This window comes from Symsagittifera roscoffensis, chromosome 9, assembly GCF_963678635.1.
Source record: "Symsagittifera roscoffensis chromosome 9, txSymRosc1.1, whole genome shotgun sequence".
Lineage (NCBI taxonomy): Eukaryota > Metazoa > Xenacoelomorpha > Acoela > Convolutidae > Symsagittifera > Symsagittifera roscoffensis.
This window is the reverse complement of record NC_087070.1, coordinates 12,227,622-12,245,565: the sequence shown is the minus strand read 5'-3', so window position 1 is coordinate 12,245,565 and position 17,944 is coordinate 12,227,622. Positions and strand designations below refer to the sequence as shown.

Sequence of the window (17,944 nt, the reverse complement as noted above, 5' to 3'; positions counted from 1 at the left end):
ATCGCCTCCCAATTAAGATTGTAACCAAATGAAACTCCTGTTAACATTGCCCTACTCATTTGAAACTTGGCAGTTCACGCAAAGTATGATTTTGCCGGTAAGGAGAGCCGATGATCAAAGAACCAAAAGGTTGAAGATATTTTTAGACTTGCTTCTAAACGACCATCCTTTGAGAAATTGTTAGATTTGCACCCTGCTTTCTTGTGTACAAACTGTAGCATGAATCGCAGTTTCTCATATCATAGAAACAAAAAACAGATCATTAGATTATGAAAATTTTTTTTGTAAACACTCAATTCCTAATCGACTACGATAAATCAAAATAAGGATGATAAAATTCTTTTCGTATGATACAAAATGAAGACAGTCAGGATGAAGTTTGTACAGCCGTGAAATTGGAAGCAATCTTGGTCACTTTCAAGCCCACATCTGTGCTTTTCATTTCGTCTGTTAATTCTCGGTAAGTGATGGCTACTCTTCGGTCAATGATATGATTTGGATATATGCCATGAAACCACTCATTTCTAGCCTCCTTTGACAGAACTACAACTGATAGTCTGGGTTGCCCAATGAGAATCTAAACAAAAAAGCTTCAATTTTCGAATAAATCGAAAGAAAACGGAAAAAATATTACACACGCATGAATGCATTGTCTGATTTAAATTCTAATCCCTTAAACTTCACAACGCTATCCAAACACATTCAAGAAACAAATGAAAGCGTTGAAAAAATTTGATCCACACCATTTCGATACCCAAAACTCATATCTGATACTCAGAGACGAAGCTGAGCTTCGCACCACTTGCGATACAACAATTAGAGAATGAAAGCACCATGGCGCTCGAAAATTAGCAAACAGAACTTTGAACGATGTTACATTCGACACAGAGGCGAAGCTTCGCTTCGCAAACACAAGCGAGAAAACGAAAAAAATCAGCTCTATAAAGTGCATTTAGAAAGTAAAAATTTGGCTACGTCTCGGATTCGATCAGCGACCTAGCGATATTGAGTCGCATGCACTAACCACTCAGCATCGGAAGCTTGATACATCACAAAAACTAGCCACAAATAAAAGCAGAGAACAGATGCTATGAAATTTCCAATGTTACAGATCGTGATTATAGCATAGGTGAAATAAGTGAACACTTTTATTTGCGAGTTAGGCTAGAAAAAAGAAGGTTCGTACTAAACACTACGCTGATCGCTGAAATAGAGAAGGAAGGCTCTTTTCCACTTTCGCCACATCCACATTTTAAATTTTCCAATTTATCAGTTGTCTTGTGTCATTATGGCTGAATGCGTAAGGTTACGATGTAAGGTATGAAGAATAAATATGTTCATAATAATTAGTTTGTTCGCCATTTAAACAATAAGACAACGCAAAATTAGCTTTTCAATACCGAAATGCAAAAATAGGGGAGTGGAAAAGAGCCAGAAGTTAGTGGAAAAACGAAAAAAAAAAACTCATAGCCAAGACACAGTTGAAAAAGAGACAATAAAACTCAAGTAAACTGAACAGAAAATAGTGACTTTCTTGAAAATGTCTCAACTTTCGAGTTTCCAAGAAAAAATAGATGGTCATACAGCTCTTTGATTTTCCAGATCAATTTATGATTGATAAAATTAAAACAATTTGAGAAAAAATTTAACGCAAGAGGTAAAAATTTTATTCCGCTGGGAAATCGGAAAATTAAAAACTACTTTCGAAATTAGAAGTCAATTACGTTTTTCGCGATCTTTTCAGTTTGGGTGCTTGATAGTGGAGTTTGCCTTCGTTTTAACAACAAAAAATGAATTGAACTTGAAAAGAAACCCAAAGTCAAACCAAAAAAATTGAGCGTGAACAAATTATAAGGCTTTTCCTGAAAAAAAAAGACAAAAAAAATCATCACGACCTATATAAGAATCTGAAATACGTTCATCGACTCTTAATAAATATTGCTTTGAGAGAGCTCGGAAAATCAATTTGGTCGACCCAAAAGAAATGGTCAATAAAATTTCGATTTTTTTTTTAAAAAATCCCCCCCCCCCCCCCCCCCCGAGAAAAACCTAGATCCGCCCCAGCATACAATGGTATGAGTTCTAGAAATAGCATTTCGGAAAAAGACATTTCAGCCAAAAAAAATCAAGTCATTTCGGTATAATTACTTTTTTGTGTTTGTATTTAGGAAAGTTTTTCAAAGAAGTTCTGGTGGGCTGGACTCTGGAAATTCATGGTACCAGAATCTTATAGATCTCAAAAGTTTAACCGGACATTTAAGGAAAAAAAATTAAGTAAATAAGCCACTATATAGTAACTTTAAGGCGGAAGCACACGTCGAAATTAGAAGTCAATCACGTTTTTCGCGATCTTTTCAGTTTGGGTGCTCGATAGCGGAAATTGCCTTCGTTTTAACAACAAAAAATAAATTGAAGTTGAAAAGAAACCCAAAGTCAAACCAAAAAAAATGAGCGTGAACAAATTATAAGGCTTTTCCTGAAAAAAAGACGAAAAAATCATCACGACCTATATAAGAATCTGAAATACGTTCATCGACTCTTAATAAATATTGCTTTGGGAGAGCTCTCGGAAAAACAGCTCTCCCAAAGCAATATTGGGAGATCCTCCCCCCCCCCCCCCCCCGACCTAGATCCGCCCCATCATACAATGGTATGAGTTCTAGATACAGCATTTCGGCAAAGGACATTTCAGCCAAAAAAAATCAAGTCACTTCGGTATATTTACTTTTTTGTATTTAAATTTATGAAAGTTTTTCAAAGAAGTTCTAGTGGGCTTCACTCTAGAAATTCATAAAGTGGTACCAGAATCTTATCGATCGCAAAAGTGCAACCGGAAATTTAAGGAAAAAAATTAAAGAAAAATAAGCCACTATATATTAACTTTAAGAGGGAGCACACGCCGAAAAAACGCGATTTTTTGGTTAAACTTTTTCAAGTGCCTTAAAACGCTTTTTTGGGCCTGTTTTTCAAAACTTTGGGAGAGCTGGGAAAATCAATTTGGTCGACCTAAAAAAAGGTTGATACAATTTCAAAATTTTTTTAAAAATCCGCCAGCCTCCCCCCCTACACTTATATCCGGCACGAGAGAAATAGTGCGTGAGAATCCGTGCTTGTCACTAAAATAGATTGTCTTTATATTTCTATAGATAGTCCACATATTTCAAATATCTCAAACAAAAGTCCGCTGAAACGTCTCTATTTTAAATCGGCTGGAATATCTGGCGTAATTTGAACAAAAAGTCCTAATACAATATTTTCCGGAATGCATCCATCTGAAATTTCTAAATACGTAATTGTAATTAATATTAGTAAAGCCGATCGCTGAAAGCATTATTCGCTCAGAAACTTCCATAAAATCTGTCGAATTATACTGCTGCTTTAACACCCGGGTTGACCTCCATAGACCGAAAACGCTAATCATACAATTTCATACACTTAGTCTATGGAAAAATGCTGGTCATACAAATTTCATACATTTTTGCAAAATGAATTTAATCGAATTTCAAAGGTGTTTTATAGTTGTTTTGGTATCGAAATTGGTATCTTTTCATAAAAAAAGGAAAAAAAATGGTATGAAAAAAATGCTACCCATACAATTTCCATATATGGAAATTGTATGATTAGAATTTTTTTTTAATTTTTTTTTGTGAAAAAAAAGCTTTGAACAATCAATTCCACTGCTTGCAAAACATTTAAGCATTTTTTGGGCTGCTACGACTGAAAACTTTGACTTTTTTTATTTTTTTTTCTGAAAAAAAACACTAGTCATACAATTTCTATATATGGAAATTGTATGACTAGCATTTTTTTGATGGCGACGACAAAAATTTTTCTAAGTATTTTTGAAATTGCCGCCAAATTTTTTTGTGTTTTTTTTTCAACTGCAAATTGATTTTCGTATTTTCTAATATTGGATTTTTTTTTCCTTTTCTCTTCGTAACTTTTTTCAAAAACGCTTAACACTCCTCTTTCTTTTGTGTGACATGTTTTTGTATGCCTTGATAAATGTCTGGTAATTTAAACATTCAAATTTTAGAAATAATCATCTTTGAAAATTATTGCCAAAACTTAAAAGTTCACTACTTTCGTTATGTTAATTGTCTGAGACAGAAGTAAGACATATCAGGCTGTTTCCAATGCATTGTTAATGTGAGACGGCCAAACCGTTGGTTACTAACTACGTTTGAGTAATCAAGGTTTATGTCATTTGTGTTCGGTTACGAGCACAGCCAAAAAATTTTGAGAAATTAAAATGTAAAAAATCAATATTTTTGGTTTATGGAAAAATGCTAGTTATACAATTTCCATATATGAAAAAAATACTAATCATAGACCTTTCATGCAATTTTCTGTACGTATGGAATTGCATGGAAAGTGTATGACTAGCATTTTTCCATATATGGAAATTGTATGACTAGTATTTTTGGTCATCCCGGGCACCTTGAAAGTAGAACAGGGAATTCTTACCGTATATGGCAGTTGTGGATGAGTGAGTGATATAATAGAGTGGCTGAGTAGATTCAAGGTCACCAGTCGGTCGCCCCACAGCCAGAAGTCATCAAAGTGCATGTCAATGTGGGACCCCCGAGATACATTGTAATCGAGATGACACTGCTCCACAGCTTCAAAGTCAGACAGCTCATTTCCCGGCATGTCACGTAAGCGTCTCAGAATCCCTTGGGAAAACGCAGGGAGACCTGTGAATGTTTCAAGGCGCAATTTCTTCTTTTTGAAATTCGGTTTTGGTCCGAAGTCCTAAAAAGTAAACAAACTTCAATCCTCAAGCGAAGCACCCCAGCCTCACGTTCACAGAAAACTTATTTTATTAGCGATGACTATTGGAAAAAATACCGCAACATGTTTCCTGTTTTTCAGAAATTTTTAGGACTTTAGACTAACAATGATCTCCATCAACCTATTCTCCAGGCACGGATCTAAGATTTTCTTAAGAGGGGGGGGGGGGGGGTGGATTTTCAAAAAAAAAAGAACATTTTGTCGGCCTTTTTTTAAGGTCGACCAAATTGGTTTTCTGAGCTCTCCCAAATCACTATAAAGACCCCATTTTGACCAACTTTTCTGCGCTGCAAGCAAATTTTTTAAAAAAATAACAGGCCAAAAAAGGCGTGTTTAGCCACTCTTGGAATAAAATGACCAAAAAATCGCGCGCTCCCCCCTCAAAATTAGTATATATTGGCGCCTATGGGTCAGCCAGCCAAAAATTGAATCTCAAAATAGTGCAACCGGGGACCCTTTGGGTCGGCAGGGGGTCGAATCCCTGACGGGGGGAGCGTCCGCCCCCTAAATCCGCTACTGCTCTTCTACGTACTAACAATGATCAACCTATTCTCCATATTTAATCACGAAAGCCCATTTGACAAACTCCAAAGACAGGCGACGATTGAATAGTAAACAAACGGAAAATAATTTTTTTTCTGCCACAATATAGTATCAGATACATTCACACAGGGGCAAAGCGGCACTTTGCAGATACAAGCGACAAAACGTCAAGTAGCTTTTAAAAAGCAAAATAATTTTGAAAAAAAATCCCTCAACGCATTCAAGTCGACTGCCCTACACACTTGTGCTGGAAGAACCAAAACACTAGTTAGTCATAAAACAGAGAACAAATGTGCTTTTAAACTGCCAATACTATTTTTTAATTAACCAGCCAGAGGCCTAACCCGAAGGTTAACTTTAAAAGGTGAACTAAGGCTATCTTACAAGAGCTAACCTTGTGAATTGCAGGGCACGTGCGATTTGAACCCGAAAGCATATGATTGCTGCGCACCATCACTACCGATGTGGCGCAACTCTGATAAAAAAGGAAAGTCCCCAAAATGAGCAAAATTGGGGAAAAATCGTAATAGACCACAACTCTCGCTTGTCTAATAATTTAAAATATATTACAAAAATGAGGCTTTATTCTTTGCTTCTTTATGACAAAATGAAACGAAAAAATTGTTCAAATCATCCTTCGGATAGAAAATTACAAAATGGGCAAATTTCATGAAGCTTAATAAACCGCACCATTATAGGAAGAAAACAAAATGACTTTCAATTATACTTAAATCAAAAGAAAATCCAGGCTGCGAAAAACTAGCCGTCAAAATTAAACAGACAAATGACAACTATTCTATTTCCATTTTTAATTTCCAATAATTTGGGCTCCTCGTCGGACTCAAACCCACGCCAGAACTGAGCCATTCCAAGCATGGGCGTTACCTCTCAGCTCAGCCGTCAAAAGATTAATGGAAACTTGAAATACTAATAACGTAAGCTGATGAATTCTACGAACTAGGCTTGTCTGGGCAATGAATCTACCAAACCGCAGGAGCAACCAATCAGAATGCAGAGTGAACACAATCGATTAAAATGAACAAATAACTGGACACTTAATTAAAATCGCGCGACTATTTATCGTTCACTGGAATGGATACGGAAAAAATAATAAAAATCCCTCAGAAAGAACTGTTTCGAAAATGCTTAATTCGATCTTTTTTTGGGAAAATATACTTTGCTGTGTAAGGCAAGGGCGTCAGATATCAAAATTAAAAACAAAATGGAAACTCCGAAAGTTTTTATTTTGTTTATTGTTCTGACCAGTCCTTTCAAAATAATCCACTGTAGTGTTCTCAAACATTATTGATGAAACGCATTTAAGCGCAATTATCATTGATTTTTTTTCTGGAACCGCAGCTGGAATAATTTTGCTTAACTGAAACAAAGACAATCCTTCAAACCAAACCTTATCGGAAAAAGACATCAAACAACCCACACATCTGCCTGCATGGATTAAACTTTTACCTGATTCATTACTTTCGCTGTCCCAAAGTTAGAGATAACCAGCTTTGGCTTCACAAAATACGGGACCCGATAAAAGAGGTCTGCTTCGATGTCGAGACAGAGCCGAAATTTCAGCCGTTGAAAGGCAAAAATTTCACATGACAAATTCAACTGAAGATGAGACCAGACTTAATATTAAATCAAATGGACTCGTGGTGAGATTATTCAGCCGACCGTTCTTTGATGTTAAAACCTTGAACTCACTTGGGCCGCCATGCCCAAAAATCATAGACGCCTAAAAGTACCACGAGAGCATCATAAAAAACAAATACTCGAAGTCGAGCATAGCTTATCTGCCATTATCTTTTTTCCAGCACGAGAAGAGCAACACGGAGCGCAACTGGAACCATTTAAAAACTTGCGGAAAAACTAACCGAAAAACAAAAGATTCTCTGCATCCAGGACGCACGACATGAAAAAAAAAGAGAAAAAACGACGAACAATATCTTTATTGGTAAAATCAGGCTAAGGTAAAACGTTTACTCAGTGAATACTGGTTGGTTATAGATGAGTAACGACTTAACACTCCGCATTTAATCTCGCTGTTTCCGATTATTCAGCAAAAAAAAAACAAATATTGTTATTGCCCAGTCCTAAAAATCACTTATTGTTATTTATTTATTGTCAATAATTTTTCCAACAATTATTTATTGCCAACCCCTGTTCATATGGCGGTGTTATAACATTATCAAAAGTGTGTACCGACCGTCGTATGACGAAGGGCCCCTATTAATTGATTTTTTTTGCACCTACAACCTATGAACGGAAATTGAATCGTAATGATCAAATTTTCAGTTTAAAAAAATCGGCGACAAATCCTAAATATCACTTGTTGGCAAAAAGAGAATGGGTGGGTTGAAAGGTGAAAACCCGCTAAAACCTGCCGGTGCGGATTAAAATCTGAATCCCGTGGCGTCCCAAGAATCGAAATTGCCTCCAGACCAAATAAGCAAAATTATTCAACACGTACGTTTGAAAGAAATCTGCGAAAGTTGATAAGCGAACTCTGTGAACGGAGTCTTTTATGGGGAAAAAGAGTACCCGGTTGCAATAACCTTGCAATGGTAAAAACTGTGTTGAAAACAATGACTGCCGTCAAAAACAAGCACAGATACGCAATTTTCACCAAAATACCGGGAACTTAATAAGGCGCTCAGATGTTCAGGAGCTACAAAAAAATTAACTGCTGAAAACGTTATTTCAACTCAGTTACGAAAAATTCTTTGATTATATTGTTTCCTAATTGAAATAAATCCATTTCTACAACGTTAACATTATTGTTTAGAGCGTTATAGGAGTGGTGGAAAAATGAGTTTAGTCGACTTAAAAAAAGGTCGGCAAAGTTTTCGAAATGAAAGCATGCTAGAGAAACATTAATTTTATGAGAATCAAGCAGTTTCCGATACATTGGGCAGGACTAAGTTTTGAACCGATAGCAAGAAAAAGATTGAAACCTGTTTCAGTCTTCCAGATTGTGATTGCTTCCAATCGAAACCTTCAATTTGCTCAATTATTGATAATTCTTCTTCTTGGCTCAAAAAGTAGCATCCAACGGTAATTCCGCTAACTTCGATGTCCTTCGACTCATTTTTGAAGACCTCAATTTTTACTTCTTTTTCAAGAATACATCGTTTCTCAGTTTGCGATAACAGATAGAGAGCTGCAATTTGTTTAACCATAGAACTTCCGCTAAGACTGGGGTCATCAAAGAGAAATGAAGTGTGATGAGCAACTCGGCAAACTGGACAGTATACTAAAGTAAACTAAAATGAGTACACAAATTATGACTTTTTTGATCGATATTCGCATATACCAAAAACAGCAATTCATATCACTCACAGAAGTACATTGAAAAGACTTCTCTTTAAGGTGTAAGAGTCCATCACGAGAGCATGCGATACAACTTCTGCTGGCTTTGCAGCCACAAGACATTTCAGACATCTAATCTGAAACACAATTTCGCATTTAACATTCGCTCGAAAAGCACATTACGACGGAAAGTGAAACTTAACCCTTTTAAGTTAATCAGAAGGTCAGAAGTATCATAGTAACCGAGGTCACAGTCAGGAGTCCCTTCATCACGTATTCCAGTCAAAATCCTTGGAATTTTCTAGATATGATAGATAATGATAAAAGAAGATGTCAAGTGTTGATGTCCTTTCAATTAAAATCGATATGGGTTACGTTTTTTCTATAAGAACACGGAACTCGACACGAGAAAATGTATTATACAAGTGTGACAAATAAAAAATTTCGAAGATTATTTTGTCAATTATTGTTCCGAGTACGCAAGCGGCGTTCGCAATCTGTATTACCAGGGAGATTCTGTTTTAAAAAGCTGCCTGCTCTAGGTTCCTCAGTGCATATGCTTAGGTTCTTACAAAGCTTGCTCAAAAAATTCTGAGCTGGGGCCAGCCGCGCCCTGAATCTCAAAAGCTAGTGGTTGAAAAAGATACCCATCATCTACTAGATCTTTATACTTGTCATTTTTCGCTCTTCCGCTTCAGCCGTACCGGGTATAAAAGTCGCCTACTTAAGTCACATAAGAGGCTAAGAGAAATAGGCCCTATAACCATTGGCTCAAGAGTCAGGGACACTATCTCTTGTGTTTTTCTACGTCATGCGGCCGGAGCCAAATCGGTTCACTTGCGACATGAGACTACAACCCGTGTTACAGCTTAAATTTCATGTCAATGAACTTTGGAAAAAGTAAAGTGCTCTGCATTAAAGGTACAGCTCCTATTGCACTGCCAAACCATGAATTTGAAACAACTGAATGTATGAAAGATCTGGGAATTCTCGTAAATGACACACTCTCGTGGACTCTGCATGCAAAGAAAAGGACCGAAAAAGCCTTGAACGCTCGCTTCATCCTAAAACGGAATCTTTCAAAAGCGACGTTTTGGACCAGAAAGAACGCATATATCTGTTATGTTGTGCCCATTTTAAACTACGGATCAGCCCTTTGGAAACCATCAAAAGGCGACTTAGGTACTCTTGAAAGTATCCAGCGAAAAGCAGTATCATGGATCTTCATCACAAACAACATATCCTATAAGGATAAGCTCGTGAAACTCGATATCCTTCCAATCTCCTTATATCAAGAACTTCATGTTATTCTCTTGTTTGCCAAAATACTAACCGGAAAAGTTGACATAGACTGGCGTAGTCAAGTAACCATCACAGACATCGGTACTCGAAGAACACAAGCAACACGAAATTTTGCCTGCCAACAAATACGTCTGAAGAAGTGTGAATCAGATTACTGGTTTCGAGCTTGCCGTCTGGCCAACCTTTTTAACGATTACTTCAAATTTGACATAATCTTTGATCCAGGATGCAAAATTAAACTGCTGGAAGTTTATACGAATTTCTTCAAAACCCGCTACAACGAGTCAGATTCATGCAATTGGCGGATATTATGTGGCTGCAACAACTGTAGAGATTTGAAGAAACTTAACTTTAACAACTGAAACACGAACGTTGAACCTCCCAATCACTGGGTTTTATGCGAACCCTTGGATTAGTCCTAAATCCTTTGTTATTATTATTATTAAGGCTACTACCAAAATACCCCCCCCCCACACACTCTAGAAATTAGAACGCCCCCATGGTCAGGTCTCAAAATACCTAAAACACGCGAACACCATTAAGACAGGATCGGAACTCATGCATACCGTTAGTTTTTATTGGATAGTGGACCTTTGATCCATTTCAGATGTATCAAATTGAAAAATCGCCCTAACTCAACATAATCACATAAAACACACTTAAGAAATTTAAATGAGGTACTCACATACCGACATGACCTCTAGAATCGAATAACTAAGTTGTAAAGCAACTCTAGAATTAATTTAGGGCAATTAATTCTAGCTCAAGGAGTTTCAAATAAGTAAGTTTGAACTCAAGAATAAGTTTTTCTATCTGGACCATTGGGCAGCTTCGCATATACGTCAGCTGTCCACGTTTCCACTCAAGGGTCACTCTGGTACAGTCGATTGATCTTCTCTTTCTCTTCCAGTACTCTTGATTTTACTATCGGGAACAAGATAGCTCTACTCGCGTCGTGTAATTCTGGTAAAATTGCGAATAGCAATTTTACTGTAGTATCTTTCAGAACTTTCCCGCAATTTTCACTCAAATCCTCCGATTGCTTTTTTTCGTATTTTTAGTTGTCGCGAGAAACTTGAGCATGACAGGCTGAATTCGAAAATTTGAAAAATTACTTTTCTCCCCAAAGTCAAGATTAAACGTTCAGCTTAAGGTCAAACTTCCAAATATGACCTACTGGCACATACTCCCCGGACTCAACATCGATGTCCTCATCGCGTGTCGTCGTCTGACGAAAGGGCAAGGAAAGTGAAAATGTCCGAAATGACACCATGGAAGAATCGAAAAGATCTGACGTATATGCGACCATTGTGCCATTCCGCCGGATTGACACAGCCGAACCCTCCGACGAGCAAGAAAAACAGTATTAAGGTTGTTAATGACGAATTGATCATGAAAAGGAGGGTCGGAAAATTCTAGAAGTAAATTTTCAAAAATTCGAATTGCGGCGTAATATTTCTGAGAAATACAGAAAGTGGCCATATTTGGCAGAAAACTGACAAATAAAGAAAACACCCGAATTAACAAGTGAAGAACGGTCAAGAAAATAAGCAAGAAAAACAAGGAGTCTCTTATCGTGACGATCACGCACGATAAGACGTGTAGAAGAAGACGATAGGAAGAAAAGAGGCTTCAGTGGGATAGCCGGAAGGATCAGTACCCTCCCGTGCCACGGAGTGGAAGAAGTATCAACGTTATCTCTTGAAGAGCACGGAATCGAAGGCCCGGCGCCCAGAGACTGTCGTAAGTTGAAAGACTATAATAAACTAATTTTTTAGCTACTCTGATGTCCTGAACATTTGAATTAACCCCGATATCATTTGTTATTTTAGAATATGAGTAGCTAGGAAGAGGAAAGGGTCAATCCATCTAAAATGGATTTAGTAAATAACTGTCAAAACATAGTAAACAAGGATATTCGAGCCGTGTTTTTAATAGCAATCACGTAGTCTGGGGATCCGAGACCCAGCTATGTTGTTGTCTCGCATGCAAACGAAAGCTGATCAAAAGTCGTTTGCCTGATGGCCTAAAAATGGTAGTTTTTACTTAGCCCTAAACAGACAGAAAATCAACTGGCTAGGTCGAGACGGTGAAAAACGAGTAGAATTTGGGTAACTGACGCCGGCCAGTCGTCAATAGGTGCTTTTTCTACGCTGCGTCACTGTGTAGTATTTGGGCGAATGTTACACATATTGGTTTTGTGATAGCTGCCAAAACCTCGGAAGTAACCTCAGATTAAAGGGTAAGGAAAGTGAGATTGTCCGAAATGACACAATGTAAAAAGTCGAAACGATCAAGGATGTATAAGCGACCATATTTTTTTTTTGTAATAGCTGCCGAAACTCTTATAGCCTGGCAATGAAATTACATGGCATTCTTAGCTTTTTCTCAGGATGAATTCGTGAGATCGATCAAATTCAATACAGGTCGAGTTTCTGATGCTAATTCTCATCATCAAAACTTATTAAACTCAAAATTGAAGGAATTTAAGGACCGAAAAAAACTTATGCATTATCTTCGAAAATTAAAATTTGATGACAGAAAAATAACCTTTTCGGATGTATTTAGATCCTGTTGAACTTAGGAGATCCATGTTGGTTCTCTGTTAGGTTCAAGAAATTTTCTCTGAAAATGAGAATTCTTAAACCTCTTCATCGGCGAGAAGTTATGCCTTTTAGTTACGCCTTTTATGCCTAATACAAGGAAACTAGGCCTGTTTAAAATTGCGTGCATGACACTATCCAAAACTGGAATTCAATTGCATTTGGATTTATCTTAGTTTTTCTCCTTGGTTCCGTGTTTTTACTTCCTGGCTGAACATTTTTTTGAAGAATCATATAAAGTTGAGTACATTAAGTTAAGCCATTGAGTACAATCCATTCGAAGCCGTAACTGGATAGAGAGCTTACATGAAAACAGTGTTCATGCAACAAAACGGAGTCTATCCAATAGAAAAAACTAAGAAAATTCCTTGAGACAGCATGCAGACGCGTGAAACAACCTTGGCTGAAAACTTAGACAAAATGTACGCCCGAGATGTTGTACGTTTTCAGCAGAAACCGAGAGATATAGCTGAGATCTTACTGGGAAGCAAAACTTCAATCTGAACCATCCAGATATTTATCATGAGAATTTAATTTGGCTACAATTTTGTGGTAAACATGTGAACTTAACTTGCAGTGAATTTCTGTAAATGACTTGATACTCTTTTTCTTATTTTTTTTTGAGGTTTGTGAAGTTCACAGACAAAATGATAATACCCAATGAGGAAGTCTCATCAGTATCAGAAATGTTTTGATCAGCCGGTAAGTCAAACGCAAGTAGCAAATGATCAATTTAATTTTTTTTGCAATCACGCTATCAAGTTAACAAACTGAATGCTTATTTTTCCTGAACCAAATTTTGTGCAACACTTCGAGTACGCCCCGTGAAAAAAAACTCATAGTGGAATTCCATTGGGCATCGAGACATGGAAAACTTCCAGTGAAATGGCACAACAATTGAACAATTGATGAATTTTTAAATTTACTCATTTTCTTTATTAAAATATATCTCGATCGATTGTTTCACTGGAATTTATTCCAGAAACGTCATCAAGTTTTCATTTGTCAGTTTAATGACATAAGAGTCTTTGAATTGATTTGTCCGATGAGATGGACCAATTTTTAGGTTGATTCACATGAGATGAATCAAACAGTCTAATAAAAAATCAATAGAAGTCTTGCCATCTGTTTTTATTGACATCAGCATGATTTAGGTATCTTGATACCTGACCATAAAGACGTTCTAATTTTTTCTGGAATTCAAGGGGACTGGCAATAACCTGCAAACTGTAACAAATCTATAATTCTATCTCAAAGTGAACTATTTTTGGCTCCGATTGATAGAGAAATCCCAAAGAAGTAGTGTCTCTGGACCTTGAGCCAAGGTCTACAGGACCAATCTTTCTTAACCTCAATCTAGTAAAAAAAAATCTTGATAAAGCTATAGCAAGCAACAGAGCCAAATGGCTGAATGATCAGTATCCATGTAAAGTAGCAGCCAATACTTTGAGCAAAACTTTTGAGGGTATGTGAAACTTTATAGTACCTGGGAGGGTTTAGCCGCCCAAAATTTTGCAGGAAATTTCTAATGTTAATGATCCAATACAGAGATAATCATTGTCTTTAGTTTGCATCAAGTTGAGATTTGCCGGAGTTTTAGAATGAAAACTTGGTTGCTGAACAATAAGTAAATTGTTTTAAGGTTAGATGCTTTGTTAATTTGAGTTAGTTTGATGCTTGGTTTCAGATATATACTTGGTTTAGGAATTTTATCCTGATAGATCATGAGAATACGTAGAATCAGATTTACTAACAAACAGTAGTGATAACAGATATGAGAATGAAAAACACGCTCAGCGTGGTATTGACAATAGAGGTTAACAGTGACCTTGGTTAATATAATTAGTATCTTTTGAAGTATGACTGCAAAAGAACAAATAACTTACGAGGTACCGAAGGTCGCCTCACGACATTCCCCGCGGGGAAAAAATTTTGAAAAACTTCAAAATTAAGAACAAATAAACTGCAACTGGACGAGCAGATGAATTGATAGCCCCCTATCCCACACAATTGCGTACAGAAAAGCACAATGATAACGTGAAAAAGTTTTAGCTAAAGTTTGAACGATTGAGCAAGTTTTAAGAGTTTTTTTTCATTTTTCACTTTCTTTCTTGGCAAATATGGTCAATCTGTGCCCGTGGTTTCCTTCCTATGAGGGAATGAAGACGACGTCTGAGTTGAAGATTGAGGCTGAAAACGATCGCGAATAAGTTGTTTCCGTGGTGAAAATATGGAAACAGTTGGCGTATTTGAGGCCATAATCTGTTCCTCCGTGACTGGTATAAGAGGTGAAGCCAATGTCGTTGTAGAGGGCAATATTCGATCCTCCTCTACAAATTTTACCGAATGCCGCAACGGATTGCCGAAAAACTGAGTTGGCTTTTGGCTACGGTGAGAAGTCCTGACCGACTCTGCATCGTCAACCACTGGTTGAGCAGGTACTGAAAGTGAAGGGTAGGAGGAAGGCAGATGTGATGACGCTGAAGGAGAAGGGGGATTCGAATCTTTAGATACTTCCTTTTCCGGGGACGAAACCGTTATATCAGGACTAGATGTACTAACTTCAGGAAAATCCATAGGACGAGTATACGAGGACGAAACAGCACGATGTAGTGTCCCCGGTTGAGGCGAAATGAACGACCCGACTGGTTGTTGAGTAGAAACCACATTGCGCGAGTGAGTAGCATGAGTTGAGGAATGGGGCGTCGACGTCGAGGCAGAGTTGTGACATTCGACCAGAATGTGAGAAATGCAATCTCTGCAGAATTCGAATTTTTAGCAGCGTGCTTTCCGGATTGGTGATTATTGAGAATTAAGAACGTTATTGGAACGATTGACCAAACGGTGAGGGCTGGAATATTCTGGTATATTAACATTTCAAAAATTCGAATTATGACGTCATATTTCTGAGAAACGTCAGAGGCGGCCATTTTAACTGAAACAAGGGAGAGAGACAAAACAACATTAGCTGCGCTAACAACAACTACGAAATAGAGATTGGAAAACGACAACGAGTTACAGAGTAACAAAGAACACTCCGAGTTGCAACTATTGTGTCGCTATAATAATTGCAGGGCCGTTGCAGACAACGGTGAAGGGTGGAGGACAGCCTTCCGGATTAAGAGGAAGTCAAGATTAGCGAGCTTGATTCAGTGGATTCAAGAATCCGGAAGGGTTTCGGGACTGAAACTTTTAGCCTGTTATATAGACTTTTAGCTTCCTGTCATGTCCTGACTTGAATTTAATTAACATCTAGATTCATTTTGATAAGGATGAGAAGCTAGGAGTTGGGGGAAAGGGTTGATCCATCTTCGATGGAGATGATGATTTTTATCTACTGAACAAAAACAATAGTAATATAATAAGTAGTAGCCCTGTTTTTAGGAGTGACCTCGTGGTCTGAGGATACTGAGACCCAGCCATGAGCTCACTGTTTCTGCATGTAATCTAGTTAATTTGAGTGTTTTGACCGAAGCCGAAAGCAGTAACGTTTTTGTCGACCCGATGTTAGAAAGACCACCGAAAAGTACTGGCTTGGTAGAGACGGTGAAAAGCATGCAAAGCTCTGTTTAGACGCTAGCCAGTCGTCTTAAGACTTAGTTTTGTCTTCCGTCGATATGTATCTTCCGGGCGAATGTTACATAGATGTTTTTATGGCGCTCCTGGGTGTTATTCTTTTTAACATCATGACCGGCAGAACCGTTAACGAGCACTCTGCGCCGAGCGGATGCTCACATTAACGCCCTTATTAGGCCTAAACCGCCGGGGCGGAGGGGTGGTTCGGAGCGCGGAAGCCCTCCGGATTACCGTGAATAGCTTTTTAACTTAGTTAAGACCGAAAATTCACGAACCAGGAAGGGTGGGGGGATCGGCCATTCCCTCGTTCCCTGAGAGGTTCGTGACCAAAAACACTTAAAGATATATTTAAAACCAAACAAAAAGTAATATAGTACCCAAGAAAAACAAAAAACATAAATAATAACCGAAAAAACCAAAAACAGTAAAAAAGTAAAAAATCAGTAGAAATCAACCCCCCAGACAAGATGTGATCCGACCCCCCCGTTTGTTGTTGATAGATATATTGTTGTTACAGGCATTTATATCAGTCAAGATCGTTACGATCAGTTTTGTAGCCCGTTTGTGAAGCTTGTACTGTAGGGTTATTTGAGCATTTAAGCACGTTAATGATAAATTGCGCTCAATCCGGAAGGGTCAGCTGATTTGCGCTCAATTCGGAAGGGTCTTGGGAGAAGACTGATCCGGCAAGCAGTACAAGGAGCAACAAGAAGAGGCTCAACGACAACAACAATCGACTGTTGGGTATCGTTAACAAGTTTTGTATCCCTTTTGGTACAAAAATTAAAATAGTAATCTGTGGGGGGCTCGACAGTGCTGCACTGTAGTGACCCTTCACCGAACTGCGAATATCCGAGTCAAGCACCTTAATTCGGATATCAAACAAACCCGGAGAGGTATAGTATTACTATTATTATTACTTATAGAGCCTATATTAATAGTCTTATATCGTTTTTCAGTGAAAAACAACGAAAACAGACCGGTTTTTAGGGTCAAAATAGCGATATTTTGATCCCCCCACAAGTCGCGATTTTTGAGATATCGATAATTTTTGAAACGGAAAAAAGCGCTAAAGTAGTGTGTTTTACCGTAATTGCACTACCATAATAGATAGAACCGGTTAAGTTTAGTTCGGAAGTGGTTGGAACTATTTTGGAACCAAAAAACCGAATTTTCGTGATTTTTGAGAAACCGAAACACTAAAAATTCAGAAAATTTTTTGAAATTTTTGAGTTAGAACAGTAAAAATAGTTGTTCGGACAACGTCCACTAGTGAATCTACAAGTTTTAAAACCCGCTACCCGGAAGCCTTCCCGGTTGCAGAGTAATCGAACTTAACGTGTTTGATTTGGTGGATTCATCAATCCGGAGGGGTACAGGTAGCATAGTTTTTTGCAAATTTTTTCAACTAAAGCGTTTTAGATCGGGTCTTTTGCATTGAACTAGAAAAGTATAAGCCTTCTGAGCTCGGATCAACAATTTTTAGGTCGAAAGGACCAGATTTGCGGAAAAAGTTAGGCGGAACCTATAAGAGAGAAATTTCTTGACTTTAGAAAAAAGACGTTTTGGTTAATAACTTTGGAACTACTGGGCATATCGAGTTGATCTTGGTACCAATAGATCAGAAATTAGCTGAGCTTACTGATAGGGACAAAAGTTTTTCGGAAAAGTTAGCGTGAAAATTTTTTGAGATTGTTTTTAGCAAATTCCTCAATTTGGAAGGGTACACCCTTCACGTTTTACAAAAATTTTTTAGAAAAGCCCTTATACCCCTAACAAAAGGTAATAGCGGTTGAATAAAGTATCTTTAG

The 17,944-nt window shown here is 37.7% G+C and overlaps 1 protein-coding gene across 2 annotated transcripts; it reads right to left on the bottom strand.

Annotated features, from left to right (window-relative positions):
• Positions 1 to 307: 307 nt before the first annotated feature.
• On the bottom strand, positions 308 to 8,791 carry LOC134854383 (alpha-ketoglutarate-dependent dioxygenase alkB homolog 4-like). Of its 2 annotated transcripts, none has more exons than XM_063870607.1 (4): positions 8,683 to 8,791; positions 8,298 to 8,606; positions 4,468 to 4,755; positions 308 to 577 (listed from the first exon to the last, which is right to left on the bottom strand). In XM_063870607.1, the coding sequence occupies exons 1-4, from the start codon at positions 8,782 to 8,784 to the stop codon at positions 368 to 370; spliced, it is 909 nt and encodes a 302-aa protein (XP_063726677.1). In that variant the 5' UTR covers positions 8,785 to 8,791; the 3' UTR covers positions 308 to 367. The 2 variants fall into 2 exon arrangements, with proteins under 2 accessions (XP_063726677.1, XP_063726678.1); XM_063870608.1 differs by having other exon boundaries at positions 8,298 to 8,596.
• Between the last annotated feature and the right edge of the window lie 9,153 nt (positions 8,792 to 17,944).

Coding starts and splice junctions, on each gene's coding strand:
- LOC134854383 (XM_063870607.1), bottom strand. CDS start 8,784: ATGTCTGAAATGTCTTGTGGCTGCAAAGCCAGCAGAAGTTGTATCGCA. Junction 8,607..8,682: donor AGTCTTTTCAATGTACTTCT/GTGAGTGATATG, acceptor TACTCATTTTAG/TTTACTTTAGTATACTGTCC. Junction 4,756..8,297: donor AATCTGGAAGACTGAAACAG/GTTTCAATCTTT, acceptor TTTACTTTTTAG/GACTTCGGACCAAAACCGAA.